The 18,013-nt window shown below is 50.9% G+C and overlaps 1 protein-coding gene across 2 annotated transcripts; it reads left to right on the top strand.

Annotated features, from left to right (window-relative positions):
* Positions 1 to 12,701: 12,701 nt before the first annotated feature.
* FEM1A (fem-1 homolog A) lies at positions 12,702 to 16,702 on the top strand. Of its 2 annotated transcripts, none has more exons than XM_074163933.1 (2): positions 12,702 to 13,581; positions 13,624 to 16,702. In XM_074163933.1, the coding sequence occupies exons 1-2, from the start codon at positions 12,702 to 12,704 to the stop codon at positions 14,748 to 14,750; spliced, it is 2,007 nt and encodes a 668-aa protein (XP_074020034.1). In that variant the 3' UTR covers positions 14,751 to 16,702. The 2 variants fall into 2 exon arrangements, with proteins under 2 accessions (XP_074020034.1, XP_074020035.1); XM_074163934.1 differs by having other exon boundaries at positions 12,702 to 13,454; positions 13,626 to 16,702.
* The last annotated feature ends 1,311 nt before the right edge of the window (positions 16,703 to 18,013 follow it).

Here is an 18,013-nt window from a genome sequence, read left to right on the forward strand (position 1 = left end):
AGACATAGGCACAATCCTCGGGAAAATTCATCTCCACCCTCCCCACAGACCCTGGTGAGAGCCCTTGAAGTGGTAATTAAAGTCTATTGAGTGGCAACTGCACCTGTTTAGAGAGGAGAGTGCGGGTAAGAGGTGCACAAAGGGAGATGAGCAGCACCGAGAGGAGCTGCTGGAGGAAGAAGGGAAGTGGAAAGGAGGGGGGGAAAAAAAAAAAAAGGTGTTTTTTTTGGAGAAGACAATCCCATAAGATGTGCGTTTCCCGTTCTTCCCTTTATTTGCTTTCCGCGCCTCTTCTCACCCGCGGCCGGCTCCTACCCGGCTCTCACACCCGCTGATGGAAACTCCAGGGGGTTTTCCCCAGCCAGGCTGAGCCCTGCTCCGCTGGTGTAAATCAACAGAGTTCCACCCAAAGTCCTGGTGGACTTTCCATCAGCTAGTGCTCATTTACGCCAGCTGACGATCTGTCCCAGCGACGCTCATTAACAGTCACCGGCCTCCTCAGGCCGGCAGCCGGGACATGCCAGTTCTTGTCTTTTTTTTTTTTTTCCCTAGAAAAGAGCACGTCCCTTTGTGTCGGCTCTGTCACCCCAGTGCAAATCCTGCAGCATCGGGGAGGATTAAATCAGAGATGTTTCTAGATTTCGGCAGACATGTTGGAGAGCAGAGTCTAGGCAGAAACTGGGGAAAATGGAAGAAAATAGAGGTGCAGTGCTGTGTCACCAGTAAGGCTGCTGGTTTTGCATATATGCATGGTTCCCATGTGTTCTGGAACCAGTGTCGCCTCAAATGTTACCAGGGTCTGTCGGTGAAGCTATGCAAAATGGACTTATTAATAAATAATACCGGTAGCTGTGGATTTTCCATGCCCTTGCAGACCACCACCCACCCAAGGACCACAACCGGGGAACCACTGGTGTATCTGGTGAATTGACGCTTCCTAGATAGACTTGGGGGCCAAATTCTGTGGTATCACAGGGCACAGGGCGCTTCTGCCACCTCCAATTGACCAGTGCTGGCTCGTGCCACTCCATAATTGCCCGATGGCTTGCTAATGGGACAAACCAGCAGATTAAGAGGTAGTACAATGTGGAAAGGACACACGAAGTGGTAGAGGGGAATCCTCCAGTGTTGGAGGAGGAGAGCAAGAAAAAGGGGACATTCTTTGGTACAGAAATCCGGACTGCCCCAGCAACCAGGGAGCCAGAGACTGGCACTGCACGGTCCGGGGAAATTGTCATCCTGAGACTCGGGGATTGATAGCAGAAACTCTGGCTCCTTCTGCCGTAATCTCAACTCATCTCTGACGCCAGCAAACGGGGTTCCATGCTGCTTGCCCTACCGGGCATTCAGATGAGGCTATAAAAACTTAGCACATCACCTTTGCGTAATTAGTCAAAGACTCTGACAACAGGGTTTTTTTTTGTAGAAATAAATAATCATCCCTTACACTCCCCATATACACACACACTACTGAAGCCTAATCATTTAACTCCCTTTATCCAACCTAAAAACCCTTGTTTTCTGCGATATTATGCATTTGCAAAGGCGCTGTAGTAATATAAACTGTCCCTTGTCACTGCAATTCTGTGTGTGCCCCAGCAATCAACTGGACTGAACTAGGATTCCTGGGGTGAGAATAGAAGAAGAAAGAGGTTCATCCTGAGAGCACCCCGAGGCTGAGCTGAGCAAATGATTCGGGCAGAATAATTTGACTGGTCTTTGCAAATTTTTCTCTCTCACTGGACTTGATGGCAGCCAGTCCCCTGTGAATCCCTGACCTTCATACTCCGCAGGCTGCCTGGGATGGTTGACAGAAACCACAGGAGTTTTTTCCCCTCTTCCCTGATTGTCAGAGCACACAACAATCCTGGAGTAAATGTTGTTGCATCTGCTCTCTACAAATACTATTAGTGCTGCCTCTGCAGCATGCTCTCCTGATAGCCGTGCCAGGAAATTCCTCCTTGTGAATGAAGATGGAAAGGAGCACGCAGTCAGCAAAAGCCAATTTTGGCTGTTAGGGGTGGGAATTGCAATTAGTTGGGTTTCTGATCCAACCATTTGGCTACAGTTAACAGAGACAGACAGATATCTCTGGACAACAAGTCAACCTACCAGTCAAGTCCTACCTCAGGGTGAGATTAATTTTTGCACTGGCTGCAAAGGGAGCCTACGTAACTCACTGAGCATTAAAATCCTAACTGTTAATAGGCTAAAGTTACATGAGAAGAATCATCCCTAAAACAACATGCTTGCCTCCTAAATTCTAGTCTTGTGCATTAACAAAGCCATTGGGTAGATGGATACCATGTGATATATTGCCTCATTTCTATCTTTTTGCTCCCAAACGCTCCTCATTTTTTTCCTTTCAGCCCTCCTGTTCCTCTGCCTTTTTCTCTTTCCACCTTCTCTCTGATTGCTGAGCAGCTTTTTGACTTTTTCATCAATAAGTCTAAAAAGCATTTGAACCACTCTTTCCCCCCTTCTCTCTTCCCTCCAGTTCCAAGTCAGGCGAGCTCATCGATCAGAGGAGCTCAGGAAATATCTGGTGTTTTGTTGTCAGGATGATAATAACATTGCAGTTGTGAATGGGCTGCTGCAGGCCTGATCATGGACACCTGCAGGGTTTGTTTAATTGCATTTAATGACAAATCCTATACAGAGGAGCATTGCCAGAGAGATTTATTATCCGCCAAAGAGGCAAAGCACAACAGCTCAAAATATAATTTGCACTGAGCATTTTTCCCCCTGCCTCTCTTTAAACCATTGTAATAAATAACAAATCGGGTAAAGTGGGCAACACCAGCCTGGGAAGGAGGTGGGGGGGCAGAGGACAGAGATTGAAACCAAAGGAAATAACAGCAATAAGGCCGCACTGTTCTTTCTGCCATCCCTGTGGTCTGGTATATAGGAAATACTGTTTGTTTAATTTACAGCCGGGAAGTGCAGCTGGGGATCTCTCCGTGATGAGCCAGCCTCTTCTAAGATAGCCGGAGGCTAAGCTCTCAAGTCCCCACTCTTTCTAACCAGGCTTTTTTCCCCCGTGTTCTGTAGCTAAGTTTAGATCCTATCTATATAAACAATTACGAAGGAACAACAGCGGCCTCTCAGCGCCACGGGGTTCATTGGCCGCCGTTACACGGAGTCATGAGCTTCCACACTGCTGAAATCCCTGGGACAAACGAGAAGTGGCAGATCCCACCCTGAAAAATATCACACTGAGAGATATGGCCCTACAGAGACAGATCACGCTCTCTGAAGTCTAGACAAAAGTCTCGCACACCTTTGAGCCGGGAATTTATGTTTTCTACTAAATACCTTGCTCCAAAGAGGGAAGGCACATGTGTAAAAAACAGCAGAGAACCTCATCCCTTGCTCCAGCTGAGCAGTAACTTCTTCTGTCTTGATTATTACGTGAATGTCCAGTGATAATTTGTGGCAAATCCCTTCCTGGACCTGGTGTACCATCACCTGGGCACTGTCGTTCCAGAACAAGGACTGCAAAGTGTTCTTGTCACCTGAAATTACAGTCCAGGTTCACCCTTCCCAAACCATCTTCTCTCTTGAGTTCATCCATCTTTACAATTCATCCTCTCTTCTAATTATCCCTGGCACAATACTAAATTGGTCTGGGCAGCTTATTTCTAAAAATTGTCTCCTCCCTCCCAAAGCGTTTTCATTTGAGGATGCTCTGGAGCTGGGCAGAGAGGAAAATACACGATGGTTTAGAGGAAATGCCTCAGTTTAGGAAATCCAAGCCCAGGCTGGGAAGAGGCAGGTATCAGAGAAAAGCCGTATTCCGTGTGAGCGAGGGGTGCGTGTCACGGCTGTTACACTTCATATTCAGATTATCATAGAATCATAGAATGGGTAGAGTTGGAAAGGACCATAACGATCATCGAGTTCCTGGGCAGGGACACCTCCACTAGACCAGGTTGCTCAAAGCCCCATCCAGCCTGGCCTTAAACACTTCCAGGGATGGGGCAGCCACAACTTCCCTGGGCAACCTGTTCCAGTGCCTCACCACCCTCACAGGAAAGAATTTCCTCCTAATATCTAATCTAAATCTCCCCTCTTCCAATTTAAAACCATTACCCCTTGTCCTGTCACTACGTTTCCTGACAAAGAGTCCCCCTCCGGCATGTTGCCCTTTAAACGGTGCAGCCCAGGAAATTTGGGGATGAGGACAATCTCGGAGAAAATATCCCCCTTTCTGCAGCATTTGGTCTCTATTTCATTGTCGGTAGCGATCAGCAGCTGGCAATGTCGTTACACAAACACGGTGTAGGGTAACACCTGGGCTGCAGTTTTATCTGATTTCCTGGACAATGGCGGTATCGCTAATACCCCCTGTTAAATGAGACCACCTGGACATCCCCCGGTATCAGCCCCAGCCATCGCAAACACGCTGGCTACCTAGGCTGGCACAATGGCCTCTTATCTCCCCAGCAGCACAAATCCCCAGATTGAAACAACCCATCTGGAGTTTGATTAGAGTGTCCACAGAAAGCACATATGTTAAAGAAAAAAAAAAAAAAAAAAGAAAAAAAGAGAGGGAGAGGGAAGAGAGGGAAGAGAGGGAAAAGGAGAGGGAGGGAGAGAGGGAGGGACGGGCCAGCTCCCTGCAATCTCCCCGGGGCACAACCTCTGCCAGCAGCAGCAAACCCTCACCTTCCACCCAACGCTCTTTCTCCTCCCGTGAAAGGAGCCTTTCACCACAGCAGCTCTGCAGAGCCGAGGCCGTTGAAGGATACTTTTGTTTCTTTCCCTTTCTTTTTTTTTCTTTTTTTTTTTTTCCTTAAACTGCTTACAAAAGTACATTTAACAGGCTTGCAGACGGGAAGGATGCCGCCCCTCGTCTGATTTCAGCGGCCGAGGTAAGTAACCCTCACTCAGTTCATTGGGAAGGAATAAAGCGAGATCCTTTTCATGAGCCAGCATTGTCCTTTCACACCTTACTCATGCCACACGCGAGGCATTAACAGAAAAAAGCTGGGTCGTGGAAGCAAAGCTAAACCTGGGGTGAAATAAAGATCGCTCATCAACAAATTCAGAGAAAAGGAAACAGCAAAAAGGTTTTGTTTTTCTTGCTTAAATCAGTCTCTCAGTAGGATTCCAGGAAACTCGGCACTATCATTATCTTTTTTCTTTGCTAACTGATTCCTTTTCTCTAGCATTCCCCACTAGATATTCCATTTGCTTATTTTAGACTAAAATACAACCGAGAGACAGACAGGTTGTCAGAGCACTCCTGGAGGACTTTATCACAGGGTAAGGAAAAAGGAGACCCCGCTGAGCCCTGATATCCCCGGAAAAAAAAAATAAAATCCAGATTTTTATAGGCATATATAGTCTCCTGAGAGAAAATGGAGCAGAAACTCACAGGTACAGTCACAAAATTGGACAGATGATTATAGCAAGATTTGACATGGTCTCACAAAGAACAGGATTTCTTTTTTTTTTGCATTGCAAAGGGCAGCAGCCATCCCTGAAATGAGAGAGAAGTGTTAAAGAATGGGAACAACCGAGGAAGGGTGACAGAAGAAGACGTGCGGGAGGATGTCCCTAAGGAGGAAGCGCTGCTCCTGGTGGTCTGGCTCTGCGTGGAAGACTAGTGATTTTGTTGTTCTGATTTATAAAGGCGACAACAAATCATAGCCTGCCATACAGCACAGACCTGCTCCCTTGCTGGCCGGAGACGGGCTGGGCCACCCAGCAGCGGTCCAGTGGCCCACGGACAGCCCTGCCTGCCACGCAGCCGCTCCAGACCCGAAAGCTAAGTATGTATTTAAGTGCCTTGCTATGCTGGGGGTTGTGCAGCTGGGGCTACAAAGACGATGAGGGGCCTGGAGAATCTCTCTTACAAGGAAAGGCTGAGGGACTTGGGTCTGTTTAGTCTGGAGAAGAGCAGACTGAGGGGGGATCTGATCAACACCTGTAAATACTTAAAGGGTGGGTGTCAGGAGGATGGGGCCAGGCTTTTCTCAGTGGTGCCCAGGGACAGGACAAGAGGGAACGGGCACAAACTTGAACATAAGAAGTTCCATCTAAACATGAGGAGGAACTTCTTTGCTGTGAGGGTGGCAGAGCCCTGGAAGAGGCTGCCCAGAGAGGTGGTGGAGTCTCCGTCTCTGGAGACATTCCAAACCCACCTGGACACGTTCCTGTGGGACCTGCTCTGAGTGGACCTGCTGTGGCAGGGCGTTGGAGGAGATGATCTCCAGAGGTCCCTGCCAACCTTGTATCACTCTGATTCTGTACCCTGACTTATTCTGCTCCTCAGCTCCCATCCCCTTGAAGTTCACCAAATTTAGGCTCCGAGTGAAGCACCAGGAGAAGCTTCCGTGAAGAACCAACTGCGGGGCTCATCCTGCAGCCCTCCCTAATGTTATATAGTGATTTCACATAGAAATCAACTATCATTATCTTCACACCGCGGACTGAGGAAAGGTGAATGTCTGGCTCAAAGACCCCACGACAGATCTGTGGCAGGGTGAGGACTCAGACACCGAGAGCATGAGGTTCTGCTGGGCGCTTGCAGACCCTGGTTGTACCTTCATGCCCGGAGGGGATTGTTTTGAAAGTCCAGCCCTTGGCTTCCAACAGGGTTTTTTGAAATGAAAAGCGCAAATTTTCAATACCACCCAGAGCCTCTATTCTCAAAGGTATTTAGGTGTGAAAATGAAACTCCTGAATCCTGCCGAGGCTGGTGGTAAAAGTAAGTACTGAAATGTCGTTAATAATTTGTGTTGTTGGTGCTGTAAAGCATTTTCTTTGTCTGTTTCTTTTTTAACTTAAACAGGATATGCTCAGCACTGCACACTTGTCATCGTTATTATGGCATATGTGATTTAGGAACTTTGGCTTTACCTTCAACTAGGTCACTGTGGTTGAAAACAGAACCCTACTTGGACAATTATCTGTAGATATCATAGTTCAGCTGATGTCTACAGGACGAAGAGAGTCCACTGACCTCCAAATCTCTGTGCTTTGTACTTCACAAACATACTTTACGGTGCTTAAAGCCAGTCGGTAACACCCAGGTTCTTAGTGGCTCCTCATACCTCTTTGTTTGCAGCTGGCGCTCAACAGCAATCGGGACTCACGAGTTCTATCTCCTACGGGTCTGTTGACCAGTTGGAACTTCTCAGGCCAGTCCCGGCCTCGCTTGGTGCCCCTGTGAAGGGGAGTAGTGATTCCTGCCCATTGGGAAGGTGGCTAATGTAGTTCTCCATCTGTCTAGAGGTCTGGATGTCCCTCACCGCTTTTGCATTTGAACCCTTTATCCCATCATGACTCCTAGGAGGGAGCCGCGTGTCACACGGGGGAGCTGTGGCCGGGGACAGAGGTGACAACTTGCCAAAACACACAAAGGCAATTGGTGGCCCCATGAAAGCAAACCGAGCCCAAGGCTTCAGTCCAAATCCTCTTGCCACCTCGCCGTTTGCCCCAGAGCCTCCTTTGTCCTTTCCCTTTGGGAGTGGGAGGGATCCAAAGACACTACTGCCCTTATCATCTTGGATAACCTGGGAGGCGGGAGCAGAGCTTATCCTAGGAAATCCATCGCCAAAAGAATTTAACAACTGTACAAATTGCTCTCCTTTGATGGTGCATGAAAGGAAAGATCCATGTATCATAAGCAAGAAGGACTCACACTCCCCCTCTCTTCTACTCCCCCGCTGGTATATTAAATCTACAAAAATTCCGAGGGCAGCAGTGCAGCCATTAACGTTCCAATTGCCGGGCCGGTGTCTAATGTAAATGAAACCACATTGATTTAGTGTTACCCAACACGCCTCTCCTGCCCGTTCATCTTCTGCAGCCTGATCAAAATCCTTCCTTCCAGGTAGCTGTGGCCTCGTGCCCTATATAAGCACAGAAAATAATGTCATCACAAGCCTTAATGATGAAGGTAGTTATAGGACAAAAGCCCCTGCAGCAAGTCGGGTATTGGGTCATTGTTCCTGCTAATGTCATGGTGCCATTTCTCGCTATTTTTAGAATTGTTCCCTTTGTACAGCGAATTTCTCATGTAGTTGCTTAACTGTATAGAAGATCTTGTCTTCACTGGACCTAGTAGCAAGGAGCCATCTTCCTCTGGCTTCTGGAGATCAGACAAAGCCCTGAAAGCTGAAGAGATTGATAAAAACTCGGTACACAGCCGCCTGCAAACCTGAATTTAAACTTGGAGAAAATGGGGATCTCGACTCTGTCTGCTGCTGCCCCTTTACGCAGTGACAGACTGAGCACAAAGACCTTGCAGAACATTTTGCAGGCGGCTAAATTATCCACTCACAGTTTCAGAAGTAACTCGGGGATTCAGTAAATCAGCATGGACTTAGTTCCTAAATTATTTATACATTTTTGGAACTCTTAGCACAGATCCAAACTTCTCCACGCTTTGAGGGAAGAGATGTGGAACATTGGATTAGGAACTTTTGAGCCTTTCGTGCTAAAAATGTTCCAAACTATATATCCGAGCCCTTTTATTGTTATCTACTTTGTATATGGTGGTTGTCCCAGACACCTTCCCGTGGATTGATGCTCTTTGGCTGTGGTTGCCCTGTAAGCACGGAAGATGCGACCTGTAAATTCCGAGTTTTCAGTCTAAATAAGCGAGACAGACAAAGAGCAGTTATTATTGCCATGTTATTGGCAGGGAAATAAGACACAGGAAGATTAAAATGACCAGCCCAAGGTCACAAAAAGAGTCTCCAGCAAAGGTGGGGTCTCAGCCTAGATTTCTCGAGTCTTTGCCCAATACTTTAGCCATCCATTCACTTGCTTTTTAAGTACCCTGTCATTATTTCTGTGAAGGAAATTATGCAACTCCTGCAGCAGCCAGTACTGTGTAATTCAGCTTGTCTGAAAGGGAATATGAAATGGCAGTTTCAAAAAAAATTAACCCTCCTGCCACACAATCTGGCAGCCCTGTCAAAACGTCTCGTTTTTTATCTTCTCTTCCTCCGGTGGGTATTTAATTTCCCTCTCTGTTCTCAGAACGCTGGCTGGGGCTTTATCTGCAGTACCCTACCAAACCTTTGCTGGAGTCTCCAGGGCCTCGTGGAGGACATTCTCTGCAGATGAGGGACGTGATAGTTTTGAGCCCTTCATTTCTGTCCCAGGCGTTCGGATCCACCCGGCGTTACTTGTAGCTGTCGCTGGTGCAGGAAGATCTCCTGGCAGCTCCCCTGACGAGCAGCAGTGGCTCCAGCTCCACAGGAGGACACGGGAAGTGCCCCTGTCTATGGTTGTCCACTGTGGCGATGTGTCCCTCAGCCCCTTGAGCTTTTAGGTGGGGTGTTAGACACTGGCAGATCTTTTATTCCCAATTGTCAGGGGAAGGAGGAGCTGCCCCTCTGACCTGGCTCAGGAGAGCGTCCACCTTTGGGTGATGTCTCCATCACCCTGGTACCCTGGTGTGGGGCACCAATTCTTTTGGTGGTGACCTCAGTAAGAGAAACCAAAGGACTCAAAACCATTGTGACAAAGGAATTTGATCAGGATGAACCAAAGTGCTCCTGGTTTCTGCCCCTCAGACAGTCAAAATCCTGTCCCAGAGCTTTGAGGCTGACGCAAAACCAGCCCATCCACTCCAGGCGAGCAGCGTGGTGACCCCACGTCCCGCTGTCTTTGACTTCCCACATCGAATAATCCATTTACAGCTGGGTCGGGAGTGAGGTTTTGAGGCTCGAGTAGATTTCGTATTCACAGATCTACAGGGAGAGGCTGTTGTGACGCTACTCCTTGTGCTCTTTATTCCCTCATTACTAAGCAATTTCTTTATTCATGGGAAAAAAAACACGTTTTCATCAGCTGCATTTCTACCCTGTGATGTTTCTGACAGCCCAGCCAAGAACGGGGCGCGGGCTCCGATGTAAATTCGGGACCTACAAAGCCTTCCTGGTGTTCCGGTGAGTTCCATATGCATTCTCCGGAGGGGAATTAATAGGAAGCGTTAGTTAATAGATACTTCAGATAAAAGTGTGAGTGCATCTGGTCACCATAGCAACACAAAAGCACCGGCGGGGAGAGGAAATGTCACCGTGTCTGTGCCTTGACCTGCAGCACAAACAGCCCAAGCGCTGGGGGTTTCGCACACGGATGTTCACGAGAGGGGACAGACGCACGCACCGGTTCACGGCCCCCCCCCCCCAGCCCACAACAGCACAGACACACGCAAGACGGGCTGGCATGGTGACATTAAAATGGACCCAAATTCACTGCCGCCAGCTCTTCAGTGACCAGAATCGCAGGGGTTGGAAGGGACTTCTGGAGATCATCTCCTCCAACCCCTTGCCAGAGCAGGGTCACCCAGAGTATGCTGCACAGGAACTGGGGGGCCCAGAACTGGACCCAGTGCTCCAGATGGGGCCTCCCCAGGGCAGAGCAGAGGGGGAGGATGACCTCCCTCCACCTGCTGGCCACACTCTTTTTAATGCCCCCCAGGAGACCGTTGGCCTTCTTGGCCACAAAGGCATATTGCTGGCTCCTGGGCAACCTGTTGCCCACCAGGACTCCCTCTCTGCAGAGCTGTTCTCCAGCAGGTCAGCCCCAACCTGTACTGGTCCATGGGGTTGTTCCTCCCAAGCTGCAGGGAGGATTACGCATGCCCTTGTTGAACTCCATCAGGTTCCTCTCAGCCCAGCTCTCCAGCCTGTCCAGATCTTGCTGGGTGGTGGCACAGCCTCTGGTGCGTCACCCACTCCTTCCAGCTTTGTGCGACCAGCAAACTTGTGCATTCCTCTCCAGCCTGCTCTGGGTGACCCTGCTTTGGCAGGGGGTTGGAGGAGATGATCTCCGAAGGTTCCTTCCAACCCCGGCCAGCCTGTGATTCCCATTCTGGGAAGCCCAAGGAACAGGCGACGCGACAAGAGGAAATGGCCTCAAATTGCACAATGGGAGGTTTAGGATGGATATTAGGAAAAATTTCTTCACTGAAAGGGTTGTCCAACATTGGAATGGGCTGCCCAGGGCAGTGGTGGAGTCGCCATCCCTGGAGGTATTTAAAAGCCGGGCAGACGTGGTGCTGAGGGACATGGGTTAGGGTGGTTTGGGCAGTGCTGGGGTGATGGTTGGGCTCGATGATCTGAAAGATCCCTTCCAACCTCAATGATTCCCTGATTCTAAGCCACCATGTCCCCGAATCCATGGCCGATGCAGACGAGATGCTTGTGTGGAGCCGACCCTGGTGTGGGAATCCTGCCACGGCCGTGGCTCCTGGGAGCCCCGGGCACCCGCTGCTCCCAGTGACTCCAGCAGCTGCAGGAGGGAAAATCAGGCCCACGCTGTCTGTTATGCAAAAGCAGTCTCTTAGCAACAAAAATGATATTCTGCGTGAAGGCAACATGCATTAGCGGGATAATCCTAGGTAATTCCAGACAAGACCTAAATGGGTGGAAGGATGGATGGATGGACTGAATAATAATCGTGACAGGCAGAATAATAATAATGGAAATAACGAGGCTAATCTTATTTCCCTGGAAAGGAGAAGAAACAGCTATAAATAAAATACAACAGGAGTAACCCTGTGCCAATTCCCCGTATAAAGATTAGAGCCACTTAAATTCAACTTATGCCCTAAAAATAGGCTCTGGTAACTAAAGCTTCGCTCATCTAAGCGAGGCTATTTATTGCCTTGGATATTTTTCCCCTCACTCCAGCCACGTATTATCATTCAGGAAGGGAGAAAGCTGAACAGCTTGTCCTGGGGCAGGGATCAAGAGGGGCAAATCTGTGTTAGAGGCTTTGCTGCCTCCAGACTGTCTCGTCCTGGGCAGAAAAGCTCTGCTTTAAAACGCGGTACCGACCCCAAACGATTCCCTACAATTAAAACCACGTCAGGCGGATGCTGCGCTGGCACGCTGTGTAGCTGCTGGAGTTTGTAGCTCAATCGGTTCAGGGAATTTAACGGAGATTAAACCTCCCCTGAATCTGTAAAGTTACAAAAGAGCTTTTACAGCGCCGGTGGCAGCCGCTTCGCACAGAAAAGGACAACCCGGGCCTCCTTCCCCGGGATTTCAGGCCACAAGGCCCGGGGTGTCTCTCCCGCCCCCGGGCCTCACCTCACACTCGGCTCCGCTCCCTCCAACCCCGGGTCGGAGTCCCCCCCCGACCGGTCTGGTTCCCCTGCGAGAGGGGAGGGAGTAAAGCCCGACCCCCCCTCAGCGCCGCAGCCGCCCGTCGCCATCCCGCTCCCCTCCCCAGCGGCCCCAGCGGCGGCGCGGGGGGTGCCGGGAGAGACAGGCCTGGCGGGCCGTCCCTCCCTGGGATAACAATGGCTCTAAGCCAGCTGGGACTACAGCTCCCAGAGCACCTCGCGGCGGTGCCGCCGGCAAGACCCGGCTGCCGCCCCTTTCCCGCTGCCTACCGGGAAACTGAGTCTTTGGGGAGTTGCTCCCGCAGGGCCTCTCCGGTTCCGGGACTACACTTCCCATCGTCCTTCTCTGTGCCCCCGCCCCCGGGGCCTTGCAGGCGCCATTTTGTTTCGCGTTCCAACCTAAGATGGCGGCCGGGCGAAGAGACTGAAGGTTGCTGTGCTGAGGTGAGGGGTGTTTCGCCGGGCGCCTCCGGCCCTGCAAGGGCTTCTCCCCCTGTTGGGCCGCCCTCGCCCATCCCCTGCCCCGGGCCGAACTGGGGACGTGGAGGAGCGGCCGGTCCATGGCCAGGAGGTGGCCGGTGCGGTCGCCGCGGCCCCCGTCGCCATGGACCTGCGCACGGCTGTGTACAACGCGGCCCGCGATGGGAAGCTGAAGCTGCTGCAGAAGCTGCTGGGCAGCCGCAGCCGGGAGGAGCTGGAGGCGCTGACGGCAGGGCCCGGCGGGGGTGACGGCCCCGGGGGAGGGAGCACCCCCCTGCTGATCGCCGCCCGGCACGGGCATCTGGAGGTGGTGGAGTATCTGCTGGATCACTGCGGCGCCCGCGTGGAGGAGGGGGGCTCGGTCAACTTCGATGGGGAGACCATCGAGGGGGCCCCCCCGCTCTGGGCCGCCTCTGCTGCCGGGCACCTGGGGGTGGTGCGCAGCCTCCTGGATCACGGCGCCTCGGTCAACCAGACCACGCTGACCAACTCCACGCCGCTGCGGGCTGCTTGCTTCGATGGGCACCTGGAGATCGTGCGCTACCTCGTCGGGGAGCGCGGGGCTGACCTGGAGGTAGCCAACCGGCACGGACACACTTGTTTGATGATTTCTTGCTACAAAGGCCACCGGGAAATTGCACGTTACCTGCTAGAGAAAGGGGCTGATGTCAACCGCCGGAGCGTGAAAGGGAATACGGCCCTGCATGACTGCGCCGAGTCCGGCAGCCTGGAGATCCTGCAGCTACTGCTCCGCTCCAAAGCCCGCATGGAGAAGGATGGCTATGGCATGACTCCTCTGCTAGCTGCCAGCGTCACCGGTCACACCAACATCGTGGAGTACCTCATCCAAGGAGGGCTGCAGCAGGAGGAGGAGGAGGTTGCGGGGAACCAAAATGGGACCTGTGCATCGGGTGGGAGCCATCAGAGGTGCTGCAGCGTTGGCAAGGAAACTCCTCAGGGCTGCGATGAAGAGGGGCTTGAGAGATGTTGTGCCTCAGCTTCTGGTCAGGATGAGCAGCAGGTCCCTAACGTGTTCTGCACTCGAGAGGCTGCTGTGGAAGCACTGGAGTTGCTGGGTGCTACGTTTGTGGATAAGAAACGTGACCTTTTGGGAGCCCACAAGTACTGGCGAAGGGCGATGGAGCTTCGGTGTGAGGGCGGACAATACCTGCCTAAACCTGAGCCCCGGCAGCTGGTCTTGGCCTACGACTATTCCCGGGAAGTGAGTTCGCTGGAGGAACTGGAAGCCTTGATTACTGATCCCGATGAGATGCGCATGCAGGCCCTGCTGATCCGAGAGCGCATCCTGGGTCCTTCCCACCCAGACACTTCCTACTACATCCGTTACCGAGGGGCGGTCTATGCTGACTCCGGCAACTTCGAGCGCTGCATTAACCTGTGGAAGTACGCACTGGACATGCAGCAAGGCAACCTGGAGCCTCTCAGCCCCATGACTGCCAGCAGCTTCCTTTCCTTTGCTGAGCTTTTCTCTTATGTGCTTCAAGACCGCTCCAAAGGCACTTTAGCCACCCACTTGGGCTTCTCTGACCTCATGGGGGTCCTGAGCAAAGGGGTCCGGGAGGTGGAGAGGGCCCTCGTGCATGGCAAGGACCCCGTAGTTGACTCGGCGCAGTTCACCAAGACGCTGGCCATTATCCTCCACCTGGTCTTCTTGCTGGAGAAGGTGGAATGCACTCCGGAGCAGGAACACCAGAAGCGCCAGACTATCTACCGCCTGCTGAAGTGCAGCCCTCGGGCCAAGAACGGCTTTACTCCTTTGCATATGGCTGTGGACAAAGACACCACGACGGTGGGACGTTACCCCGTGGGCAAGTTCCCGTCGCTCCACGTCGTGAACTTGCTTCTGGAGTGTGGGGCTGACCCCGACAGCCGTGACTATGACAACAACACCCCGCTGCACATTGCTGCCCGCAACAACTGCCCCCTCATCATGAGTGCCCTGATGGAGGCTGGAGCCCACATGGATGCCACCAATGCCTTCAAGCAGACCGCTTATGAGCTGCTGGACGAGAAGCTGCTCACCAAGAGCATGATGCAGCCCTTCAATTACATCACCCTCCAGTGCCTTGCTGCTCGCGCCCTGGACAAGCACAAGATTCCCTACAAGGGTTTCATCCCCGAGGAACTGGAAGCCTTCATTGAACTGCACTAGGGCGGGAGAGCTGATGTCTCTAGCCTTTCCTGTCACCTCTTTCACCCCGCAGAGGTAGAGCAGCCTGAGACCTCAGGCCATCCTTGCCCAGGTGCCGAAGGCCGTCGCTGTGCTGAGACGGGCTGTGAGCTTTGTCCTCGTCTGTCACCATCAAGCTTGGTGTGCGCAGGGGTAGGGGAGGAGGAGGCGGCTGAAGAGCTCATGGCTGTCCCTCATTGTTGTCACCTTCAGGTACCAGATCTCTCCAGAGCACTGTATCCAGAGAAGGCCACAGCCCCTGCCCTTTCCCATGCCAACCGTCTTGTCCTGAGGAGGAAGGAAAATTGAGATTCCCTGGGACCTGCTGCCTCTCCCGTTAGTGCTGGATTAACTCAGCGTTAAGCTTTGGTGCAGCTACACATCACACACGTGCTCTAGCCCTTCCCATCCCAAATACCCAACAGATAGGAATGCAAGTGAGGAATAAAACATCTTCCAACTAATTCTTTCCCCACCCCACTCTCCGATTTGGTACAGTGCAAGTCTAACAGCCGAGTGGCTTGTGCTCTGCCGAGGTAGTTGCCTTGCTTGGCATTAGGGCTGGGTGTGCTGAGGACGGGTTTTCTGTCTCCCTTGGTTGGCCAAGTGGTGTTAAAGGCCTGAGATTTCAATGATTGTGCATAAAGCTGGGTTATTTTTTTCTCTTTTAGAGCCAGGCCCTATCTATGCTGCAAGACTTCTTCAATCCTATAAGATGTAGTAAGGTCAGTTCTGGTTATATAGTTTCATCAATAGATGTTGGGTTTTATGAACGGGGAGGAAAAACTGCTACCTTAAAAACCACAATATTAATGTGGCCTCCAAGCCTTTAGCTTGCCCATCCTGCACATGGTTCACTCCTGTCCCCACACGGAGGCCCTTTAGCTCCAGAGGTCAGCGGGGACTGAGCTGTACAGGGTGAATAAAGCCGGGTTTTGGAGCCAAACCGGTGCAGCCCGAGCCATCCTTGAGGCTGTGCTCCTGCCAGCCCTCGAGGACAGGAGGTGCTCGGAGCGTGGGAGGTGCTCGAGGGGGTTATTAAAGCAAGTGAGCGTTGGTGGCTGGTTTGCATGAGGGTGGTCTGAAGGAAGAAGCAAGAAAGAAATGCAAGTTAAAGGTGCCTTCTTGTTCTTGTGAGGTTTATTAGTACCAACCAATTGAGCTCTGTTAATTATCCCATTCTGAAAACCGACGTGCGGTGGGTTGTTACCATCTGGTTTTGGCTTTTGATTCTTTTTTTGCCACTTCACTGAGGATGGTGCTACTTCAAAGATTGGATTCGAGATCTCATTTGGCTCCTATTTGGGCAAGCTCCTTTCTTTAATTAGGATCTGCACACAACTGGTTTTTCTCTTTAAATCCGTAGTCTCAGGGTAGGTATTTGCCTCCATTAGCAGAACCCTCCTCGGTGGTAAACAGTCAGTGTTGGTAAATACGATGCTGTTCCAGCAGTTTATCTTCTTGCAGGGGGAGTGACGGGGCTTTGGCAGCCAGTGCCTCATTTCTTGGCCCCGGCCAGGGTGGAAAACGCGGTTGGGGGTGAAGCAGCTGCCTCTGAGCTTTGGGAAAGGTCAGGACCGGGAGAGCAGAACCCTGATAAACAACCATGCACTATATGCTACTGAAGCTTCTCTACGTGTATTTATAAGCCAGCATATCCATATGCCTCAATAATCCAACGCTCTCTGCCCCTTAAAGATATTGTAGGTCTGCCATTACATTTTTGCAGTGTTAACTATAACATTTATTTATAAAGCAAGGAGGTTTAACTTTTATTGAGATGTAAAGTGCAGAGTTAGTTTAGCTAAGTTCTATTTTTTTTTTTCTTTTCCTTTTGGCTGAAACCTGAACTAAACTGCAGGAATGGAATTTGTTAATTTGTGAGCTGATGAGCGCTCTTAACTTTAAATAATAAAACAAAAAAATGGCTGCTAGAATGCAAGTGCCTTGGACTTCTTGCTGGGAAGCCTCTGTTTTCAGCTTCTTTCCTAGGGATGGTTCACTTGTGGGTACGGAGGTACCGGGCGTTTGCAATCAACAGATGCGATCGTGCCATTTCATCTGCATTTGCTCCTGGGAAAAGCTAATCTGTGCTGGAATTGCAAACATTTCCCTTGTAAAAGGGTAACACTCACACGACACCTCTCTTCAGATACTTTGCCTTATCTTTTTGATAGAAATGAAACAGTGTGAAAGGATGTTGCTCCGGTGACTTGGGAATTCCCTGCCAGCTGGGAGCGTGGGCAGAACAAGCACAAAGAGGGACACAGTGTGGTTATTAAGATCAGGCTGGATGGGGTTTTGAGCAACCTGGTCTGGTGGGAGGTGTCCCTGCCCATGGCAGGGGGGTTGGAATTCGATGATCTTTAAGGTCCCATCCAACTCTAACCATTCTATGATTCTATTCTGTCATCAATTTAGGTTTTTCAAGCCCAGAGCTCTCAGTGGGAGGTCAAAAAGCAGAGGAATTAAAGGTACTGGAGTTAGTACCTCACAAGAATTTGGATTTCCAAAAATGCTCGGCCTTCCCCAGGGAGGGTGGGAGCAGATGGGTAAAATATTTGAATGTTTGTCCCTTCATTGATTGCTCCATCCTCAGAAATAATTCTTGCTGGTGTGATCAGTGTCGCTGCCCTCGTGCTGGACACCACGTTGAAGCAGTGTCTGCAGTTCCGTGGGACACGTGGCTCCCACTGAAATGCGACTGATGGGCTATAGGGGATCTTCAGGAGAAAACCTGCCACCGCAGGGAGAAGGAACTCGATGGCCTCAGAATTGAGGAACCAGCTGATGGTTCCTGACCGTGGTGTTCTCCGGGACAGAGCTGAGAAGGGACCTGTCCCACGGCTGGGCTGGGGAAGCAGCTCTGGAGCCAGGAGCTTGTGATCAGGTGGCTGGGGATCCACTCATGCACAAACGCCCCAATGAGGAGAATACTTGGTGTGATAGAAAAGGGCTTTAATTTTTTTATTTTTTAACGCCTAAATATTCTGTAATTACATAGTAAGGAGGCAGCAATTAAATAATTAAATGTTGATAGTATTTCCTGGGTGGGAGAAATCACTGCATGAATTTAGGAGTAATTACAGTGAACAATCCTTATTTATTGTAGGTGTGATCTGGGTCAGCTCCAGTGTGTGGGGCAAAACAAGGAGTTGTGGGGATGATCTTTAAGGTCCCTTCCAACCCAAACCATTCTATGATTTTGTTACCTGAGTAATTAATTATCTTGAACAGAGAGTGTG

Source organism: Numenius arquata, chromosome 25, assembly GCF_964106895.1.
Source record: "Numenius arquata chromosome 25, bNumArq3.hap1.1, whole genome shotgun sequence".
Classification (NCBI taxonomy): domain Eukaryota; kingdom Metazoa; phylum Chordata; class Aves; order Charadriiformes; family Scolopacidae; genus Numenius; species Numenius arquata.